Source organism: Echinops telfairi, unplaced genomic scaffold (genome assembly GCF_000313985.2).
Source record: "Echinops telfairi isolate 266 unplaced genomic scaffold, ASM31398v2 ScPeMD7_10;HRSCAF=50, whole genome shotgun sequence".
In the NCBI taxonomy this organism is placed as follows: domain Eukaryota; kingdom Metazoa; phylum Chordata; class Mammalia; order Afrosoricida; family Tenrecidae; genus Echinops; species Echinops telfairi.
In genome coordinates, this window is record NW_022103907.1 from 13,161,615 (window position 1) to 13,185,115 (window position 23,501).

General features: G+C 39.4%; 1 protein-coding gene across 1 annotated transcript in view; it reads right to left on the bottom strand.

Moving 5' to 3' along the window:
* MAP4K3 (mitogen-activated protein kinase kinase kinase kinase 3) overlaps positions 1-23,501 on the bottom strand; it is a 130,098-nt gene that overhangs the window by 35,560 nt on the left and 71,037 nt on the right. Inside the window, exons 12-19 of the mRNA XM_013006850.2 lie at positions 22,798-22,876; positions 20,932-20,990; positions 19,619-19,681; positions 9,783-9,841; positions 4,554-4,592; positions 4,252-4,305; positions 3,138-3,180; positions 474-633 (exon numbers count right to left, since the gene is read on the bottom strand). Of these exons, the coding sequence (XP_012862304.2) occupies positions 474-633; positions 3,138-3,180; positions 4,252-4,305; positions 4,554-4,592; positions 9,783-9,841; positions 19,619-19,681; positions 20,932-20,990; positions 22,798-22,876 (556 nt within the window). The remainder of the gene's footprint in view (positions 1-473; positions 634-3,137; positions 3,181-4,251; positions 4,306-4,553; positions 4,593-9,782; positions 9,842-19,618; positions 19,682-20,931; positions 20,991-22,797; positions 22,877-23,501) is intronic.

Consider the following 23,501-nt stretch of genomic DNA (forward strand, 5'->3'; position numbering starts at 1 on the left):
AAAAAAAAAAAGAAGAAAAGAAAATACAGGAAGAACTTTCATCATATTAAAGTAGGAGCATCTAGTATTAAATAGGAGATAAAAACCTAAAATTCAACAATAAGCATTATTTTGAGGACAAAAACATGATTAAATGAAGTTAAGGGGTTAAACACATGATCATCTTTTCTAAAACAGAAAAAAGCAGACAGAACATACTCGCCTTGTGTGTTCACAGTTCAATTGCTATTGTGGTGAATTTGGCCTGAAAGTCTTCCATGAGGGAAGCTGGATATAAAATGGGCAAAACTCCCCAGATGGGTTCAAAGGTCACCTTATTACAAAAACCCTTCTAATCGTGAGGGAACATGTAGAAAAAGAAAATCTCTAGACACCGACTTTTCTCCTTTCCCACCAAAGAGTATGAAATCGTCTGTTAAAACCAAACTTTGCTCCATTTTACTTCACACACCACCACCCCCTCCTTACATTACCTAAAACAACAGCCTTTTGTGAGGGTAATCTGGGAGGGGGTGGTCTGGGTGGAACTTGTGATGGTTTTGCTGGACTCTCTGAGGTGGGACACCTCTTGATTGTTCCTTGATTATCATCCTCAGCAGAATGAGTTTCCTGTGGCATAAAGATGGACTTAGGCTGAAAAACAAAACAAAAGGACTGGTGACCAAATATGACACTGTTTTATGAAGTTAACATTATTGCCTGGGAGTAAGTTGCTACAAAAACCACAGAAACAAACCATTGGTCAACACGGTCATCGACAGGTTTCTCATGTCCTCCAGCTAGGGTTTTCACACGTCTGAAGACCTCTCCATCTCTCGTCCTATTCCCTGAAGAATTCTGGGGTCTTTGATTTACTAGTGTTGTTCGGCATTCGGCAGGGACTCAAATCATGTTCCTTTTCAAGGTTTTGAATTTGGGGAACAAAAACAAGTACAAAGAGGGCAAGCTAAGGGCAGCAAGAAGCTGGGGCCGGTTTCCTCGCACAATCCTTACAGGACACATAGCCCTCGCTACCCTTGAAGAAGGAGCAGGTACGTTCAGCGAGAGTAAAACACACACCAAAGAAATCTTCAGCATAACTTTCCTGGCCTTTGTCAATTGTCAACATTCTTCACACGCCCTATGATCATCCTGCATCCCTTAAGTAAAATCTATCAAAATTACCCCTTGGGGTCCTCCAATGTAGTTACCCTAACTTCCAAGTTGACCTCTCGCCCTTGAATTAACTGGTTGAGCAGATCCCCTTGGAAGTCATTGGTTCCCCCGCCCTGTTCTTTAGAAGACACCCCCAGTGAGGCTAAGACAAGTGTCTTCCTGAAGGTACTTGTCTGCGGCCATCCACCGAGCAGATGGCATGTTGAACCCTGCGGTGTGTGGAATAAACCAGGCATGTACCAACTGAACCCGACTAGCAAACGTGTTTTACTGATCCTCCGGATAGCAAAGGCTTTGGCTTTCAAATTGTGTTCATCAGACAAGGTTATGCAAACATCTCATTCAGATTTATCTAAATGTATCCATTATTGAAAATTTAGCCTAAACATGTATCATCAAATGATGTGCTTCTCAGATTTTGATTTGTCTTGCCCCTGTTCCTACCTCCACCCTTATTATTTCTCAAAAAAGCCTCTCTTTCTGTTAAGATTTTACAACACTTTGCACTTGGACTTAGCAAGAAAAGAAAAGAAATCCTGGTCCTGCTGATCTCCAGCTTAAATGGGTTTTTATTGTAAACACTGAGGCGACACAAAGTTCAACCCCTTATTAGGGCGAAACGGTCTTTTAGATTAGTCAATGTCTTTTATGTTGGTGGTTAATCTTTCAGATTGGGAAGAGTATCAAATAAAATCTTATCTTGCTGGCGAACACCAACACAGCAGTGCACGGGGACCCTAGTAACTCTCTGTGCACATGATAGCGATCTCCAGCCAGCGGAAAGCCTGCGGAACTCAGCAACTCTTATAAACATAACTCTTTCTTAGGAAGCTTGTCTCTGACATCCAGATCCTTATGTTTCTGCTAAGCCTGTATAAAGAAGTATAGTGTTGTTTACCTGTGTGAATCCAGAACTTCTAATAGCAAAAGGTGAACACGGCATATGGAAAAACTTTGGGGAACCGATGACAAGGATCTACATGTGACCTCGTCCCTCGGGATGGACAACAGAAAAGTGGGGGAAGGGAGATGTCGGACAGGGCAAGATACAACAAAACAATAATAATTTATAAATTATCAAGGGTTCATAAGGGAGGGGGACAGGGCAAGATATGACAAAACAACATTAATTTATAAATTATCAAGGGTTCATGAGGGAGGGGGGAGTGGGAAGGGAGGGGAAAAATGAGGAGCTGATGCCAGGGGCTTAAGTGGAGAGCAAATGTTTTGAGAATGTGAGGGCAATGAATGTACAAATGTGCTTTACACAATTGATGTATGTATGGATTGTGATAAGAGCTGTATGAGCCCCTAATAAGATGATTTAAAAAAAGAAAAACTTTGGACACTAAGACTGGTAAGATTCTAACTTTCATTTATAACCCGACTTCAAGCCTTAAAATAGCATTCCCTATTCACTTTTAAAATAAATTTCTTATACAATAAATTCATACCACAATTTTCCCTTTACAACAAACCTATTGGTGGGAATTAACTTTATAAAATGACTTCACTGGTTTATGAGATATATACATGATAAGTATTTTACTGTTTACAGAAATGACCAGGTATTCTCATATTTTGTATTTTCACTTTAGAAGTATCATCTGAAATTTAAACTTCTGTGATGACAAATTCATTTCAGGAAGTTAATTATGAATGAGCAGATTTCAGGGGGAAAAAAGAATCCTAAAAAAAGGTAGCTTTTCTCATCCGAGTAAAGGAATATTAATAAAATATTGTAATAATTTTCAATGTACAAAGCTATAGAACATTTTAGAATAAAACATTAAGTGAAAAATTAGTTAATTAAAGCGAAAATAACTACAATCCTCTATCTGTGGTTAATAACATCACGATCTCCTTTGTGGATCCCAAATGAAAATCAGTTATGATGTTACAGCAACTAAAGGGAAAGGGCATTACCTACCCCCCACCACCACGCCCACCCAAAATTTAAGCTGAAAAATAAATTTGTTTACCTTTGGTGGCAAAGGAGGTGGAATTTTTGCTTTCATAGTTGAACTAAAAACACAAAAGTTTAGAATCAGAACTATATTAAAATTGAATATTAAAATATAATTATTTCAAAGATAATGTTAGAACACTTGTATCCACGAGTACTTTTATTCTTAAGACGGAAGTTTTCAGTATCTTTCCAGTGAGAGGGACTATTGTGAAGAGTGTTGGGTGAACACACTGTCTTGGTTTCATGTACTACACTGAAATGAAACTGGACTCTGTAATGACACACTTTCAGTTCATAACAACTGAAAGGTCATTACGGTGATGTAAGGACTTAACGACTTGCTTATGACAAAGTTGACAAAATGACATAGCATAAAATAGTGTAAAATATGTAAGACTCATTTTCATTATTAATATATCTTTGATGCGGCCCATCGAGGCTATCTATGTATTCTATCAAATTATATGTAGCATTTGTTAGGCTAGAGCTAAGACTCGATATAAATTAAAATCAGAGTTTTAAGAATAGAAAGAAAGGATGTAAAGGTTAAGCACCAGGGTCCCAGATGAGAAAACCACAGGCCAAGGAGGAGACGTGAGACCCAAGAGGCGGGGGGGACAAACCCGTGTCCACGACCACCAGCCAGGTCCCTTGGCACTCTACCAGGAAGTCACGGCTTTCTTTAAGAAAAAAACAAACTGTTGGGAGCCTTTTAAAAAAATTTTTTTATTTATTCTTGGGGGGGGGCATCTTTGAAACACAAGCTTTTATATCCCACCGTGTGTATCTGACACACTTAGGTGAAATGGCATCAATCATGTAATACGCCTCTTTGTGGTCACTCGGTAATAATTACAGCAACTACCAATGACTAACTTACAGCATTAAGATAGACGGGAAATGTACCGCCTTTGCTGATTCACGTAGTTCAGAACTAGGTTTGCTTCCCACAAAGTGCTTTCTCATCAACCAGAACAGAGAAAAGAAAGAGACGGTGGGACAACCCTTAACACTGTATCACCTACACGGAGATCACCATCAACGGCCAGCTCTCAGACAGGTAACATCACGTAACACGGCGCTTTTCCTTCACCAGACCAGACACAAAATCAACCTCCAGAACTTACTGTTTAGAGTCATCATCGTCCCCTTCGTCATCTTCTAAATGTGCCACGTGTCCTCTAAAAACGGGGTGGAGTGGGGAATGAGTCCATTACTAAGTGGGCTTGACCAAAACCTCTTACATTTTAAAATAAATGCAGAAAAGGTTACTGCAAGACATAATCTTTCTCCACCTTTCTAGATTAGTTTCAGAATTCACAGAACTCAAGAAAACACTGTAAGCCACATGACAGATGGGGCATGTTGACTTTATTACTCTGTGATATGACGTACAAAGCATTGTAAGTGTAATTAAATATTAATTTACCGCTGATGTAGCTCCTCCTCAACAGACTTCAGGAGACTCCTGTAAAGAAGAAAACACAGAGAAATACATGTAAAACACAGAAGGAAAGGAATATGAAGCATCTATTTTCATCACTCCAACTTAGTACGTAACATTTTTTAAACATTATTTTATGAATTACTGAAAATTTGCTGCAAAGACCTCTGAACCTTAAAAACACCATGTTTAAGAAGATATCTGCATTTTCTACAGCTAATATGTATTTAAAATGCACAATATAAATCCTGACACTCACTTGAAAAGACTGATACAAACAGAAGCCAACCCACCACGAAATGTCACAAGAAGACTGACAAACAAGAATTGCAGGGTCACCGTCAAGGTCTTCCAGGAGCCAAGTCTCACCTGGGACATTTTACCTGACACCAGAAATGATATTTTCTTTTTCATAAAATAAGGAAGGTGACAGACTCTTAAAAAAACAAAAAACCATGCTCTCAGGCAATCCTACAAAATGAAGCTCAACATGTTGGCTCTCTGCAAAAGCACGCATGCATGTGATGTGAACACGGGAATGTAGTAGCGCTGTTTTCACGGAGGATGCGCACTCACCTCAGGCATTGGTTCTCCAGGGGTGTACTGGCAAACACATTTACACTTTTGGGACACTACGCCTGTATCAGACCAGGTGTGAGGATTTCACTATTAGCAACACTGTATACAAACTTGGTTTTTTTCAGGAATGCAAGAGACAACTCTTGGCACTCCTAAATTCCCTTTTCCCTGCAACCTCCCGTAGGAGCCCTGGCTTCTCTATTATATACTCTTCACGCACAAAAATTCAAACAGCCTTCTCACCACAAATGAGACAGAAATCAAGTTATAAATAATGCGGAGAAAAGTGATGCAGCACAAAGCTTATTCTCCCCAAAAGTTTTAAGGCAGTGCCTTTCAAATCATTTTTCCTAATATCTTTTTTGGAAAAATGACCCATAGGATTACGTTACGCGGAACATACCAAGCTTCCAAGAAATGCTGTAAGAAGCTACCATAAAAGTGGAGAGAAAATGTTTTGGGAATGATGAGGGCAATGAATGTACAAATGTGCTTTACACAATTGATGTATGTATGGATTGTGATAAGAGTTGTATGAGCCCCTAATAAAATGATTAAAAGAAAAAGGGGGGAAAAAAAGAGGTGCCATTTGAAATTGTCCATCCAGAAAATAATACACTACCAATGGTAATATATAATAGGTACACGATTGTTATTTAAAAAAATAATACGAGAGATCAGTTTTCCCTCAAGCACCTGAGAATGTTTTTTGAGCCATATCTTTCTCCCGCGAAGAATGTTAGGATTTGAAAATAGGGAGGAAGTTTTCAATTTACTTTTCATTTCTATACTTAATCATATTCCTATGACACTCTTTTTAAAAAAAGGATCAGTCTGGAAATACCGGGCTCTCTAGGAATAAAAGAGAATGGGTAGAAAGCACTAGCTTACAGTCTAGAGACTCATACATCTTTTTTATTCTTGAGGCTCTCCTACTGCTTACGAAGACAGACTATCTTATGCATCCTAACAAAGCCGTTAACACAGTTGCAGATATATGTGGCTTGCTCTTTGCATGTCATGTATCTATAACAGAATGGCTATATTCCTAAAGCATCTGTAGTAAATATTAATGAGAGTACTGGAGAAAAAGTAATATTGCTTTGTTCACCAAGAATGTGCCCTCCACAATAAACGTTGTCACTATTCACTAGTCTACTTGGGATTTTTCTTCATGGAATTTTTGAGAAAAAAAAATCAAAGTAAAAATGATGCCTTCAGCTTTTGAATTAGTAAACCAATCTAAAAGGATTAGAAAGTTGGTGAAACGACTAAAAATAGAGGAACGTCCAGACACAGGCTTATGTAACCGATGGAGTAAAGAAACCGATACATAGAAAAGTCTAAGACTATCATGGAAGCACTCTAAGCACTTCTCCTACTAAAGTACTGACGGGATTCTTCATACTGCAGGTTACTAAAAACCTTTTAAAATTCTTTAATTGCTCAAGAAACTTTCTACGTGCTACCCTGAAATACATTTAAACCCCAAATAAGCCCCCCAATCCCCTATTCCTCAAAACCTTGAGCATATTTATTCATTCATGCTCCTTGCTCACATACGAGAATACGTCAAAGAGTTGCTACAAAACCATAGAACCTGTAAAAAAAATCAAAACGCAAAGCTATTGTTTCTCAACAAATCCTTCTAGGGCTACACACTTTAACGATTCCCCAAAGGATCCTGCACTCCCCATTTACCCCGTAGGCCACATCAAGTACTCCTGGCATCCACAAGGGACTCAAATTGTGTTCCCTTTCAATGCTCTGTGAGATCGGGAAACAAAAAGCTTCGAGGGGACAAGATCAGGGCTGTGGGGTGAAGTTTCCCTCCAATATTCCTGCACCATCGGGTTGGCAAAACTTTCTTGCCGAGGCAGCTGTCTATTAAAACGTTTTCATAACAAGGCCCTGTGATCATCCTGTATCTTTAGAGAAAATTGATCAGGATGACTGCTTTGCAATTCAAAATCCAGTCATCATCGCTTTTGGCGCTGACTGCTCTGCCTTGAACTCATCTTTGAGGTCTTCTCGGACACCCTTAACGTGCATCATCCACCTAAAACACCGTTCATCAGTGTTCCTGTAAACTTGTTGCAGCGCTTCCATGATTGGGGTAGATGGTCACTTGAATTTTGTTAAAAATTCTGTATTAGCCCAGACTTTAGAAATAGTTCTTTTCAACGGCACCCACACACACGCTTTTGAAGGCACCTACGTGAGACCAGGACAAGCTGATGACTGAGAGATGTTGTCTGCAGGTCGTAACAAGTTCTGCTTGGAATAAACCTAGGTGGTTCTGAAGAGGTCCTGCAGCAATGCTTTCTGACTTCCTCTTGTAGGACTAACTTATCAGTTGCCCTTATCCAACGGACTCCCCAAGACTCAGGGCAACGAGCAAGCGAGCGCTGTCGCCGTGCTTCCTGTTCGGTGCCATATGGGCTCCAAGTGACGTGATGTGGAAAAGACAAAGCACTGCTGCCCCTGCGTCATCCCCCCAATCACTGCTGTGTGCAAGGCCATGGGCAATGTTAAGTCTTAAGTGGACTAAAAGCTTTAGAGCAATTATTGTATGTCACACTTCGAACACGACGTAGGTACCATTGTAATTCCCATTTTACATGAGGAAACTAAGGGAACTTCTCAGTCACGAAACTTACAGGAAGAGCCAGTTCTGACTCTCAACCTGGCCTTCACTACTGCTACTTCCTATGTTTGCACCAGACAGAGGGATGTGTAACTAAACGCACTCTCCTCACTATAATTTAAGTCATCAGAGGAATACATGAAATAATGTAGGGTTTTCTCTTAAAAAATACTTTGTTAGGCTTTACATAATTGGCCAGAAAAGTTGATCCCCTGTCAGTTGATCCCCGTATCAGAATTCAAAAGAAGGTAACTCAGTATGCCTTCTATTATGAGTAAAAAAACTTAAATCCTATCTCGCAATTCTAATTAGACAGTTCTGGTAGGGTCTGTGATAGGTAGAAACCCACAAATGAAAATCTGTCTGCCTGGTCACCTGTGGAGAAAGCAGGAAATCCTATGACAGTATAAAGACACTAACTGCCTGGTCACGAAAATAAAGCAGACATATCAATACAGTAAGAGAAGTGCTACATCCATGCTCATGTCACATGTATGTGTACACCTGCACACAAAACACACCAAATGTCAAAATTTGGCCAACCTACCTTGCCAGTGATTCATTATATAGAATACAGTTCCTTAAGCAGGGATCCAATTAATCAAAAAATGAAGGTTGGGCAAATTATTAACATTTTACCTAGCCAAAGTAAACATAAACTATGCAAATGCATAACAAACCAAAGTCCAACAATGGGAACTAAAGAACCTGGGAAAGTTCAGTGATGTGCTTTGTATTTTCCTGGGCTTTTTGGCAAGTATATATGATTTTAAAAATTTTGTTTAAAATAAACCAAGAAAAGTAAATGAACTAGTTTTACCAATGTATCCAGACTCCTTTTTAAAGGACATCAAACTTTGCTTAAGTGGCCTTAAAACGAGTGGGCTCCTATTTGGATACAGTAACTCGAGAAGAGCCTCGGAGTGACCTTTCTTTGACAACCCATCAAGACACAAACTTTCGTGACTAGTGTCAAAGTAGGACAAGCTATCAACTGCAGATTATTTAGATAAAATGTCATAATCTTGTGAAAATTGTATACTTCTTTTGTTTTGGAAATTATAATTAAACAAAGTTCAGCTTAAATAAAAATGAATATATTTTTCTAGGTTTTCATTCAAAGTCTTTACTCTGTATTGGAAACATACACTAGAGTTAAATAAAAACCAACCATTTATTTTATAAAATACACACAACTCTAACGCAAGGGAAATTTTATGTTGTTCTAATTGTTAAAATAATTTCTGCATTTCTGGGAGGTATAGTCAATTTAAATGTGTTTATTAATAAACTAGTGTTTATGGTAATGACCGTTAACCCATGATTCAAGAATGGAGCGCATACTGGAAGGACTAGTGGAGACCACACCTCTCACTCCTAGTCAACTTCAATGGGTAGAGCTTGGAAATATGTATATATTTATATTTAAATCACTGAGGTCCTCCCCCCTAGATTGTGTCTCGTGCAGAACTGACACTGAATAAGTGCTAACTGTATTTTTTTGCTGGGAATGACAACTTTTAAGACACTAGGTACACATTTTAAGTATTAACTACTTTTTCAAAGAGTCTAGCAGCTAAAAGGTTAATCTTAAACTTTCTAAATAACGTGACTCCTTTCTAGCTGTTTTCAGTGGCCGGGATATGCAAGAACATGTACCAAAGTGAGCTTCGTGAGGAATCAGCGGGCCGACTTCGTAAACAAAATCAATAAAGTGCTATAATATATATTTATCTTCAAATAGAATTTACTTGACTTTCCCCAACATGCTAGATCTAGATAGTAGCAGAATATAGATATTTAAATTGATCTCCCCATGATGACAGGTAACTAAACGATTAACAATGCAACAGTGAAAAGAGCTAAAAGCCTATTATAAAATACATCCACCAGTCCAATACAACCTACCAGCTCAAATGACAAATTATAACATTAAAAGCAATGCAATTCCTTTTCATTAAATCTTATCTTGAGAGAACTTTACTTACTTGTTTGCACCTAAAAAGTAACTACTTTGGTGTCCTTGCCCACATTCGAGTTGTAGATCCTAACAGAACAAAACAAAATAGCTATGTAAAAATGGTAGTTTATCGCATTATGGCATTATTATTTTAAAAGGAGAAGTCTTAGACTTCAAATAAATCTGTATTGCTATAAGTTCATAAAAAAGAAGGCACGAAAAGACTTAGCCATTATTTGTTTAGAAGATTATAATCCTGATTTACTTCATATTTCAGTATTTTTCTTTAAATTTGTTCATATAATATATTCAGGTTTCATTGCTGGCTGGTGCGATTGTGACAAACTTCTTTTTTAAAAGAAAAATTCAAATAAGATAACATATTCAGAAGTTAAAATGAAGCAAAAATGATCAGAGAATAACTAGCACGATCTTGGCTTGAGCTGGAACTGGATCTGAAGTAGGTATGTGCATATACATTGATTTGAATCTCCTGTTGCTTCATGAACGTATTTTTAAAAAACTTTTTATTGTGAATTAGGTGGTGGTTTAATAGGTAACCATTTTAAAAGATGTGAAATAAACTGCTATTTTAAGTAAATTATGTACGTGAACACGTAACCAGATTCTGGGTTATATTGAAGAGCTTTAAAGGTTTTTTTTTTAAGTGCCTAGTTAGCAAAACATCAAACGAACATTTTTATTAAGGCAACTACTCAACTATTTAATCAATTCCACTGAACGCTGCGAGAGTTTTAAGGATTAAAGTTTAAGGAGATGAATGTGCTTCCCAACAATCAGGTACAACATATGTGCACATGTACAACATAAAGTGGTCTTTTCTCTTTCTAAAGACACTTCGTTTCAAACCCTGTTTTAACCATACAGGAATCCAGGAGAATAATTGACATTTTTAATTAATTTGTTTTCATTAAAATGCACTATACTTAAAACTCTTTGATTTTTCTTATAAGAGAGTGTCAGATGCATGGGCAGGATACAGTGCACTGGGAACGTGTGGAAATCTTCTAAGACTGCACCAGGCAGACAGACAGCGTCGGCCATGTCTCCACAGCACTTAGCACACAGGTCCGTCCAGAACCTACAGCGCACTCTGACGACGACTTAAGAGTCTATGAAAGTAGTAGGCAGGGCGGAACAACAGACTTCAGTACAAACACACAATGGAATATTACACGGTAGAGAATGTTGAGAAACCCTTATGATCGGGATGGATTCGGAGGAACTCAGGTTGAGTGACATGAGCCCATCACAAATGGGCAAAAATATTGTATGAGACCACCGCTATTAAAAAATGAATCAAGCAAAGTTTTTCACACCCAAAGAAACACACTTTGATGGTTAGCACAGTTGGGAGGAAAAGAGAAGCAATAGGCTAGAAGGTAGACAGGTATTACATTGGGGGAAGGGGAATATCCTAAAAGAGGGGAAAGGGCAAAAAAAAAAAATAGGAAAAGAAAAGAGGAGGGCTGTGACAGAGCAAAGTATTGAGAAGTTTGAATGGTACTTAAGTCGTTGAAGAAAAAAATGATGATCTAATAGGTAAACTCCCACCAGTTCACAATAGAAAGTTTAAAAAAAGCAGTAATACAGTGGGAGGCGGGGTTGTACTAGGCTGGTTTTAAGTTCCTCAAAGACAGAGAAATCATCAAATCCACGCAACATTCCCAGGCCCGACGGCTCGCACAGTACCACGCACACCTTAACCAGCCTGAGTGCTTGTTGAATCCCATGTGTTTTCCTATTAAAAGGCATTTAACACTATAGCCTTGTTAAGATTCAAAATATAATTCTAGGTCACAAAATTATCATGGCCAGGAGTATGAAAATTCTACACAATACATAACATTGTGGTGAAAAACATTTTAAAATGTAAGTACTCTAAGACCAATAAACAAACAAACAAATACATAAATATTCTGATTTAGACAAGGCTCAAAATTTGACTTCTTCAATATTTGTGTTCTGTTTTACATAATGATAAATGTTTCTTACCTATGGCAGAAATGATTGTAACAAACAAAAACTAGTTGACTCACATTGGCCTCAATGTAATTTTAACAAAGGAACACCTGCTCTTTAATTGATAATGGCATAGTTTTAATAGGATAAAATCTCTGTTTCATCAGGGTTTTGTATTTTACCAGGACTGCCACCCAAAGCTTAGCCTGAGCAACTGAAGTGATCATAGCTTGATATAAAAATCCATTACCATCAAGTAGATTCCAATTCATAGTAACTCTTTAGGACACAGAAGAACTGTCCTATAGAATTCCTGGGCTGTCACTGTTATGGAAAAAAGTCCTGCCGGCACAGGGGTTAATTGTTTGGCTGCTGACCCAACGGTTGGTGGTTCAAACCCCATGGGGGAAAGATATGGCAGCTCACTATTGTAAAGATCTACAGTCTGGGAAACCCTATGTAATAGGTTCTACTCTGTCCTACAGGTCACGATGAGTCTGAATCCACTCAACGGCAATAGGTTTTTGATTTGTTTTTAATCTTACGGAAGTAGGCTGCCACATCTTTCTCCCAGGAGCAGTGGCTGCAATTTCTAACCAATGGCCTTCTGGTTAGCAGCCAAGTACCTAGCCATTATATCACCAGGCTGCATTGGCTTGATATAAAAACCAAACCCACTGCATTGAGTCAATACTGATTCATAGTGATCCCTGGTGCGTTTCCCAGACTATAACTGTCTTACTCCCTCGGAGCTGCTGGTGGTTTTGGATCGCAGCCCCACTCAGAACCTCTCGCAGCCAACTCGGAACCTCTACATCACCAGGCTGTCCTGACTTGATACAAGAACCTTTCAATGCTGATACTTAGAAAAGAGAAGTAGGGCTACATTTCTAAATCCAACTTTGTTTTTTCTGCCATAGGTAACTGGGATTTCTAGCAGGTTAGCTATTTCTCTAGTCAATATAATCTTACACCCTAAATCAAAGGACAGCTTCCAAGAGCACTCTGCAGAGTGGCCCCGGCTTCTGTTACACCTATAAACAGAGTGTCACCTTAACAACTACTCTTGAAACACCTGTCAATTAACTGCCTGATAATGTAATGATCAAAAAACCCAAAAAACACTGAGATCAGTAATGTACTTAGGTAGAGAACTGTCTAAGTGAACTAAAAGAATATTCTAATTAAAATTTGAGCCTAGGTTTATATACAAAATAACAACTGAGGCAGGGGAGAAGTTATAACTTCAAATCTGATGATTAAACACTCCCTGCTTACATGGAACATTAAAATGGAAAGGACCACATTCTTCATTAACAACGCCCTGCCACTGTATCAGACATGGAACAAAACCAAAAGCAGCGTGACAGACACATGTTTAAGAATTATCCTTAAAGAATGATATCTCTTACAAGCTGTCGAACCTTATTTAACTCAATAATTTTTTCTCCCCTTACCAATCACCTATTATATGGCTGGAATTCAGGCAGCAAATCAGATAAAGAAAGTGTGATGAACAAATATAAAAAGAAAGCAACATGAAACCAGTACAATGTTAGTAGTTATTGATAAAGCTTTGAGGCAATCCAAGAACGTGATCTAAAAGGCTTTCAAAAGCAACGTGGAAAATATTCAGAATTAAAACTAAACAAACATTAGATAACTGTAGCATATGGGCAATCTTTACAAACTAAGAATACATTTAAGCAAGGATAGGAAAAAATTAACAGCATGAACATACATCGACTTATTAATGAACACCAGCACCCAACGGCACAGTAAAATCAAATCGGTCAGAACACGGACTAAGAACATGCAATGGGCCGGCATAAGCTCAACCTGACGACAGACACAAAGCTTGAAGATGGTCCTCGCAGCCCAAATAAAGTGTGGGGACAGAGCGGCTCAACTTCGGGGACTCATTGTTGTGGGTGGGGAGATTTCTAAATGTAGAACTGAAACCTTGAAGAAAGCATGGTGTGAAAAAGAGCTGAAAACAAACAAAACAGGTGCAGTCGCACACAGAAAAAGGAAAATTTATAGTTGAGAAAACTCCCGTGGCAGCTTTAACTCTCACCAGTTTATTATAAAATCGATGGCTGCGAGGAAAACAGCTGGAACCACGGCTAGACCTGAAACAGTTGCTAAGACAGTGCTTAAAGATGCTGAACGATATGTCTAAATTGGGAAAAAGATTAGCTGAGAGCATCTTTTTTCCTCATCAAAAAAAGGGGCAGTTCATGGCATGAATGTAGTTGTTAGCAAGGTGAACTCTCCCAGGGAAGAGCCCTCTGAATGTGGTGGCTGATTCACAGAAGTAACCAAGGGGTGAAGCCAGGAAAGAGCAAAGACTTTACATCTCTCAGAAAGTCAGAGCAGCAGGGAGAGGGGGTCATTAAATGACGAGACAGGATGGTGCCAAAGGAGCCTAAAACTGACTAAGAGGACATCTCTGCTTCCCTGCTGGAAACGGACCAGGAGTTCTCTATCCCTGTGCGATTCTGAAGTGGGATTTCCCTTGAAATTCTTTTTCACAATTAAATAAAGGGACCACGGCACACAAGCTATATAGCACTCCTTCTAAATAAACAAAGTTGGCATCTATTTGCTTTTTTCTGGAATAAGTTTGTGACATTATTCAATTCTGACCCAATTTACAGGAATTTTAAAGTACTCTTCAATAGCTACTGATAATATTAATCATATATATATTTCTGATCTATATTACTGTTTTAACTATAACTTAAATATTTTATCCTTAGTTTGTCAGGGGTTTGAGAAGTTTCTTTAGAGCAATGATTGTTTTACTACTTCTTTGTATTCCTTCATCATAATTAACAGTTAACGTAATTTATATATACGTATATATAAATCTGTATAAACTATACAGATTTTTCTCAACTATACGTAATTAACAGTTACGTAATTAACAGCTCTCAAAATATCTTTCACTGCTGTATGGCAAATGAAAAAACAGCACCAACTCAGACAAATGTATAACACCCATAAACTTCTAATCTAAAGATAGAAGAAATCTACCTTTGAGAAGAAATCAATTTTAAGGTTATGAGAGGAATGGTTACACTTTATATCAATTTGTTTGGTTTTTCAACTCTGCAAATTGTCCTTTTTCAAAATTAAGAGGTCTTTCTTAATGGCTTCCAATCCTCCAAACCAAGCTGTTGGTCTGGCTTCATATATTATGACTACCTCACCTTTTAGTGATTAAAAAAAAAATTTATTGGAGTAACAAAAATAGAAGTCTGAGTGTACATGAATTTTTTCATTACAAAATGCATACATGTAACACTTAAAACAATGACATGTAACATGTAAGTGGCGAGATCCTTTAAAGGAGTAAATAGTTGCTCTGCTTCTCAAAGGATTTCGGGATCTGACCTTCGTGTCACTGAACTGAAGGATAGAGCGAGACATGCCGGGAGGAAGGCGGGGCCTGTCTACCCCGAGTCTCAGTCTCGGAACCCACGGGGGTCAACTATGCGCCAGCATTGATTCGATGGCAGTGAAAAGAATGGTAAATGAGTTAATACAGGTAAAGGGGTTGAATAATGTCTTCCACATAAAAAGCTATTGATATAATCATCAGGAATAGGAGTTTGAGGTTATTTTATGGTAATCTGACAAAGACCTTACTCATCCTTCTTCTACCAGAAATATCCCCATCTTTTCTTTGTGGCCTCACAGGCCACTGCGCTCCTCCAAGCCTTCCTCTGTCACAAGACCAGTCATCTGAGCTTACAACCAAGTCCTTTTCCCTGTGGGCGCGGGGACAGGTGGTGGCCGAAAAGGGTGCGTTCAAGGGAAAGTGGCAGCAGAGCTCATTCGAACGACGAGGCTGGTTCCACACAAAGGCACCGGAAGGAATGCTTCTAATTCTGAGGCATCATCTTTCTGTGTTTTGTTCTGGTCTGCACAATATTAATTAAAAAAAATCACTAGCTTCCATCTTTTACTTTGTGGTCTATTCCAGTAGCAGATTTCACTGTCATTCCTGCCTGTTGTCCTGTGCCATTAACTTGGTTCTGGATCATAGCAACCTGTGTGGCAAGAGTGAACTGCCTCATGGGCCTAGGGGTGATCCTCACAGCAACTGACGGTTTGTTCCCCAGGGAGCTCCTGGCTTTGTTCTGGCTGATAGAGTGTTTATCCATCTCTCTTTCCAGAGATGCAGTCACTTTGATTCCCATGCATTCTATTCACCAAGTAAGCAAAAGGGCATTAAAGCTACTAAAGAAAGAACAGACTAAAATGGTTGCCAGAAGAGACTCTGAAACTTGCTCTTGAATGAAGAGCAGCTCAAGTGAATGGAAGAATGATGAAATAAAAGAGTTGAACAGAAAATGGCAAAAAACAGGTAAAAAAGAGAGTTTTACAAGAATGATGAAGTGGCAAGGACATGGAGTTAGAACACCAAAACGGAACACTGGAAGCATTTCTCAAACTGAAAGAACTGAAGAAAAGTCAAGTCTTGACTTGTAAAACTGAATGATGCGGGAAGCATCAAAAGGTAAGGAAAGAATACACAGAGTCACTGTCAAGCAAGCATTTCAGGAAGCAGTATGAGATCAAGAACCAATGAAGGAAGAGTCCAAGGTACAATGAGGCATTGGGGAAAATAAGGCTCAAGGAATTAACAGAATACCAGTTAAGGTATTTCAACAAATGAATGTGACAATGGAAATCATCTATGCCAAGAAATTTGGAAGACTGCTACCTCGTCAACTAACTCAGAAACCCTTTTTTGTCCATTACAAAGAGGTGATCCAATAGAGATGGAAATTATTGAACAATATCAATATCGCAGGCAAGTAAAATTACTGAAGACAATTCAAACACAGCTGAAGCAATATATGGAAAGTGAAGGTGAATTCTCCTGAGGGGTAGATCCTTACTGATATCTGATGGTCCTTGGTATAAGGAGAGAATACCAGAAAGATGCTTACTTGTGCTTTGTTGATTAACAAAGACATTTGACTGTGTGAATCACAACAAACTGAGGATTACAAGTCAACGTAAAGAAAACCAAAATCTTCACAGTGGACCACAGGTGACATCACGATACGGGAAGCAAAGGCTGAAGCCGCCAAGGATCTCATCTTGCTTCGCTCCATAACCAGTATTCACAGAAGCGGCAGCCAGGAGTTCGAATGATGCATTGCACTGGGCCAACTTGAGATTGGGCTACATTCCTTTCAGCCCTTGCTGATGCACATTAGGCCTTCACTATGGGTTACATACAACTCAATGTAAAGGAAACTCAAATCTTCACAACTGGACCAATCGGTAACATAATGATTAAGAAAAGACTGAAGTAGACTAGGATCTTATCTTGCTTGGACCCATAATCAATATCCACTGAAGAGCAGCACTCTTGGGAGTGTTTGAAGAGCAAGGATGTTACTGTGGGGTCTAAGGTTTACCTGACCCCGGGCATGGCATTTTCAATGGTCTCCACAAATAAGGAAGACTGAAGAAGAACGGATGCGCTTGAATTACGGTTCTGATGAAGACCACGGAAAGTACCACGGACTACCAAAAGAACCGATCAATCAATCTCGGAAGAAGGACGACCAGAATGCTCCTTAGAAGCTAGTAAGGCTTCCTCTCACGTATTTTGGGTGTGTTAACAGCGAGAGACCAGTCCATGGAGACACACATCATGCTCGGTGAAGTCGAGGAACGTCTTCCACAAGGTGGACTGACCACACAGCGGCTGCAACCATGGGCTTGAACCTGAGAACAACTGTGAGGATGCAGCAGGGCTGGGCAGTGCTTCCTTCCTTTGTATACAGGGTTACCATGAGTCAGGCTGACTTGACGGGACCTAGCAATATTCACCCAGGTGCATATGTGTGAGGAAGAAAATGGTACCGATGAAGATCAGAGACTGCATCCTTTAAAACTTTAAGAAGCAATGACATCACCAAGAGAACTAAAGTGTGCCTGACCCAATCCCAGCTCTTTCAATCACCTCTTTTACGTGTGGAAGCTGGCCAGTGAATACGGAAGACTGGAGAAGAATGGAAGCCTTTGAATGACGGTGTTGGTGAAAAATATTGACTTTCCCACGGATCCTCAGAAGGACAAGTAGATGGGTCTTGAGAGAAGCCCGGCCATAAGGTCCCTTAGACATGAGGATGCAAACTTTGGAGGGCTCTGTCCTAAGAGAAGGAGGTGAGGGTACAATAAGCGCATCCGTGCAAAAGTGGAGGGCCCACAATGAGATGGATTGCCACAGTGACAGCGACGGTAGTTGAAGCATGCCAACAATTGTGAGGCTGTTACGGTACTGGTGAGCATCTTGATTGGCTATACGTAAGGGTGTTATGAGTCAGGAATGACCTCCCGGCATCTAGCAACATTGATGATCCTGTTAGGAGCACCCCGCCAGTTCTTTTCTCCTGAGGAGCCCCCGGTGGGTTGGAATTTCAGACATATCTGTTAACAGAGGAATGCTTAAAAGCATTGTGTCATCTAATTCTAAACATTTAAAAACTCCCAAACCACCATTTTCTGAAAACATTCCCTCTCACTTGCCACTTCCAGCTAATTCTCACTCATATTTACTGGCCTCTCTGGGCCATTGGACACATCTCACTTTCTTTTGTTGACAGTGAACCTACTGGACTCTTCCTTTTAACGTTTCAACTGCTTCTCACCTCCAGTTTTGGTTCAGCCTCTGGTCACTAAGCACAAGCATCTCCCAATATGGTTGCTAATCTCTTTCCTGCCCTCTTTCTTCAAACCTAACGAGCGTGAGCACAGCAATGGCCGTTATCGGTCCTTTTTTCTTTGATGCCAATCCACTTCTCTTGTGCTAACTCCACTCTCCGGTATGCTGACGGCTTTCATCATTGCAGCTCTTTATCTGACATCTCTCAAAACTGGTGTGCCAAGGACTGCCCATGACTTTCTACAGAACTTGGGAGGCATTTCGCATTCTCTTCTTGAAGATTAGATAGTGGTCCCTGGACGGTAGTCTTAGCTCCTCCCAGAAAGTGTGTACGTCACATTATTCCAAAAGCTCATCTCCTTCTCTGACCTCCTGTACCCAGTACATGTAGCCTCTCAGACAGGAAACCCATGATATATTTCAGTCCATGTGTAAGTGTTTACATGTCTAAGTATTTTTACCCAGCAAGACTGCCTCTTCCCTAAACAAATAAATTATGTCTTAAATCTTTTATTTTCTGCAAATTTAACAGGGCATAGAATTGAAAGAGATGTTATAAAGGCAGAGAAGAAATAAGTATAAGAAAATTCCTTTGTAAAAGGCATAAACGTGGAATCTGGGAGTAAATATGTAGCAGTCAAAGGATCTGATCAGCTATAAAAGTAGAAAGTACTTTTTAGTTAATATTTGAGTTCATTTTTCATATTTAAGATAATCTTAATATTTTTTTTAATTCAGGGATGCTTTATAATCCAAATTCTGGACTGAGAAAAAGGAATATGATACAATGCTATAACATTCAAATCTCATTTCAGATGGATTTTATTGTTAGAGGGTAAACTATTTTTTAAAAATTATTTGTGTTGCCTAGTTTGTTAAAACAAACCACATTAAAACTGTATATTCTTCTTAAAGAGAAATATAATATAAAAACACTCCCATTTGAGTGAGAACCTGAAACAGGAATGTCTGTTAAAAACGATTTTATTGCTGCAGCACTATCACATGAGTAGTTTTAACTTGCTATAAAAAAGGCTACCATACTTAACCTATGGAACCTTGCAAAATGGCAGCAACTTAGAAAAACAGACTTAAAATAGTTCACTAAAACTGGACATGATCTTAAAAATACAAAACAAGTAAGATTAAAACAGTGCTGACAAAGAAAATCAGAAGATGAGAAATACCAGATTAGATCTTGCAGTGTAGTATATTTCTTCTGAACTGTCCAAAAAACCATCAGTGTTGGGCTGTTTAGCAGACAGAGACCAAGAAACCCACGTTATTACACTCAGACTAAAAGCCACATTCACAAAGGGAAACTCACAAGTGGTGTAAGACCTGCTAACAATTTTACAAAGCAAATATAAAGTCCAATCACATTAAACGACTTTTTACAAAGCAACATTGCAACACCAAGGTTCTGTACGAGGGTTACTAAATTAGTATCAAATTTAAACACATGCAATGTTACTTTAAAAAGAGAAATAAAATATATGCAAACTGCCTTGAAAAATCTAACCATTTACGAACCTCGTGCCTATCCTTTCTTCTCAACTTTTTCCATCTCTCTACACAAATGGCAAGTTTAAGTATTCTAGTATGATCATTCTAAGAATTTTCCTTTAACCTTCAACCCCTTCAGACTGGGACACTGAATTGAAATAAATGTACAAAAATAGAAGCTACAAAGTTCCTTTTTATAGCTTTCTTATAAACCAGTCAAATGGGTTAAAACAAACATTACAGTTAAGAAAAAGTTCCTACTTAAATCCTTAGTATTTATCAATTAATACACATAATTTGGAGTTCTGGCAGAGAAATTTCATTTTGTCTATGTCTTTTTATAGTCTCATTTACAAATTCTTCCATGAAATATATTAACATCTCAAATATTGGAAAAGTATTTTGCTTCTAAGACTGCATGTAACATAACATATCTGGAGAAGAGAATATGAAGCAATTACAAGAGAGCTATGACAATAATGTTCATCCAGGGAGCAAGCCTGAAAGGAATTATGAACTTGAATGTCTCGTCTCGCCTGAATTTTAATACTCCAGGCAGATTTTATTCTACTCTGAGCTTTAGAAAACTGGCTTGCATTTGGAAAAGACTGCCTATAAATTTACTAAGAGGTACTTTTACTACCATATCCTTCTAGCCTAAAACCTTAGCTTTTACCCTGGTAAAAATATACACAAGCCCCATGAAACTGGGGGGGAAAAAGACAAAAGAAAATGGATGGTCAGCATTAAAAAATATATAATCAGAAAGTGGCAAAACGATTAAGTTTCATCTGAAATAATTTTTAAAATATTGTATTTCAGCAACACAGATTTATTTATTCTCAATTTTAGAATTACTTACCTTTTTGCTTCTACCATATACTTTATTCTACCATATAATATTAACTAGGATTTTCAGTCAATAGCAGTACGTCACAAAGACAAATGAAATCATTTATTTTTCGTGTCAGCATTCTAAGCCTAATGTACTTACAAGTTCATGATGTGGCTCTGTCTCTTTCCGTAAGGGCGCATCAAATTTTACTTGACCAACTATTTAAAAAAAAAGAAAAGGAAAGAAAAATCAAGATCTGCTTTTATGAAACATTAAAATGTTAATTCATGGCAAACTACATTTAATCTTAGCCTCTCTCCTACACCTGAAGAGGAGGTTCCCTGCTCCTGTAAAGAGTTACAATCTGGGAGACACGGAGGGACCATTCCTCTCTGTCCGACAGGGTCACATCGACAGGGTCACATCGAGTCAGAAGCAACTTGACGGCAGGAAGCCACCGTACACGTGATCACGACAGATGATTGAAATCAAAATTCTGCCAGAAAAAGCCTACGAAAGTTTAGTCTGGGAAACAATCAGTTCAGCCTTGATCTTTTCCATAGTTAAAAAAAAGAACAGATCGTATATACTTCAGTATAAGCTGACCCAAGTATCAGCCTAATTTTGCTACAAAAACGGCATAAAAAATGTGCTGAAAATTTTAGCTCATACTTGAGTATATATGGTCATTAGCTATCAGCAGGATCTAATGGGCCACGTCACCATAGCAGCATAAACTCAGGATCATCTAACGTGGGCATCGCTGGGCACACGGCCGCTGACGAGGAGAACTTCCGGAAGGCAGCCTACACCAGAGTCCCCGGTAATTCCCCTCCTGGGAGTCACAGCCTGTGCGGGTCCCCCTCCCACACCACACCAATGTCAGACTGTGTGAACAAAAGACCACAGGAGTGATGGTCGGTGACTGGTATGAAATTACTTCTGCCTTGAACACCCCCCCCCACACACACACCCTCTCAGCTTGATCACTTGCTTTGAAAGAAGCCACGTAGCAAGGCAGTGAAGCTTTTAGTAACCTGTCCCTGGGTTTAGAACAGCAGTTCTCAACCTGTGGGTCGCGACCCCTTTGGGGGTGGGGTGGGGTTGAACGACTTCCTTTCCCAGGGGTCACCTGATTCATAACAGCAGCAAAATGACAGTTATGAAGTAGCAACAAAAATGTTATGGTTGGGGGGGGGGGGTCACCACAACATGAGGAACTGTATTAAAGGGTCACGGCATGAGGAAGGTTGAGAACCACTGACTTAGAAGCAAATTCTCTGGTCTAGACAAGTCTTCAGCTGACCACAGCCCCAGTTGACATCTTGCCTGTAACCTTGAGTGACCCTGAGCAAAAGCCACCCAGCTACGCTGTTCTGGGCTGTTGACCCTTAGAACTTATGTGAGACAATAACTTTGGGGTAATGTGTTACACTGCCATTAATCGACAAAACACCACCCAGAACTTGGTAGTCCAGAATTACCTGAGGTGCGACTTAAAAGTAGCTCCCCTGGTCCACTCAAGACTTGGAGAAGTGGGGCCTGAGCATCTCATTTTAAAAGTGAGGTTTCTCAGAAGACGGGCCATTTACAGACCCACCTCTCCTGGCTATTCAAAATGTGGCCCTTGGGCCACCAGCATTCACAAGACCTGGGAGTTTGTTAGAAATAAACAACTGCGTGTCCCACCGCAGATCTGCTGATTCAGAAACTGCGCTTTTAGCAATCTCTCTCCAACACAGGTACATGAAAGTTGAAGACGCATTATTCTGTATTATCTGTATTCTGCCTCTGCTAGGACCTTGTTACCCTGCCACTCCAACCTGAACATAAAGAAGCCCTACCAAGGGAAACATTCCATAGTAAAGAAATAAAACTCGGATTGCCTTAATTAAAGTTTACTCTTAAAAGTGTCTAGTAAGAAAAAGTATTTGGAAGAAAATAAAACAAAAGTAATTACCACTAAATAACAACTTGAAATCTTTTCCACCGTTACATTATAAGCCGTGTGTAGTACATACTCACAGTTGATCTCTGAGCGCGTCTTCTCTTCTCTCACGTTCCGACTGGTTGAGTGAATTCTGTGTGGGACGGCAGCAAGCGGCTAGGAAAGAACAAAGCGACCACATGTGGCAGGTAATAATCACGTCAGTTTGGGCCAGAGAGTTGCATACATGGAAAAGATACACTTTAAAAGGAAAACGGGAAAACAAAACAACGGAAGTTTTAGGGGAAAGAAAAAGAAATTTTAAAGCCATAGTAGTTCAAACAACGAGGGCAAAATGAAAACAATCTCTCTTATCTAAAGAGGCCATTTGTACTAGAGAGCACTTAACATGACTCGATGAAACACGTGTGAAAATCAGTACAAGAAAGGACAGCGTGTGGTTACGTGTGGGGGCTACATTACTTGTCTAGCCCCATTTCCCAAGGGAGAGCTGAGTGTACGAAACATGGGTCCCCTCTGACAGGAAGAAACGCTAGAGCAGTGGTGCTCAGCCTTCCTCCTGCTGTGACCCTTTACTACAGGTCCTCAGGGGGTGGTGACCCCCAACCTAAACATTATTTTCAATACTACTTCATCACTGTCATTTTACGACTGTGATGAATCAGGGGACCCCTGTGCCCTGTGAAAGGGTTGTTTGGCCCCCAAAGGGGTCAGACCCACAGGTTGCGAGCCGCTGCTCTAGAGGAAGAGAAAAAACAGCAGTGGAAAGTGTCTATATTTA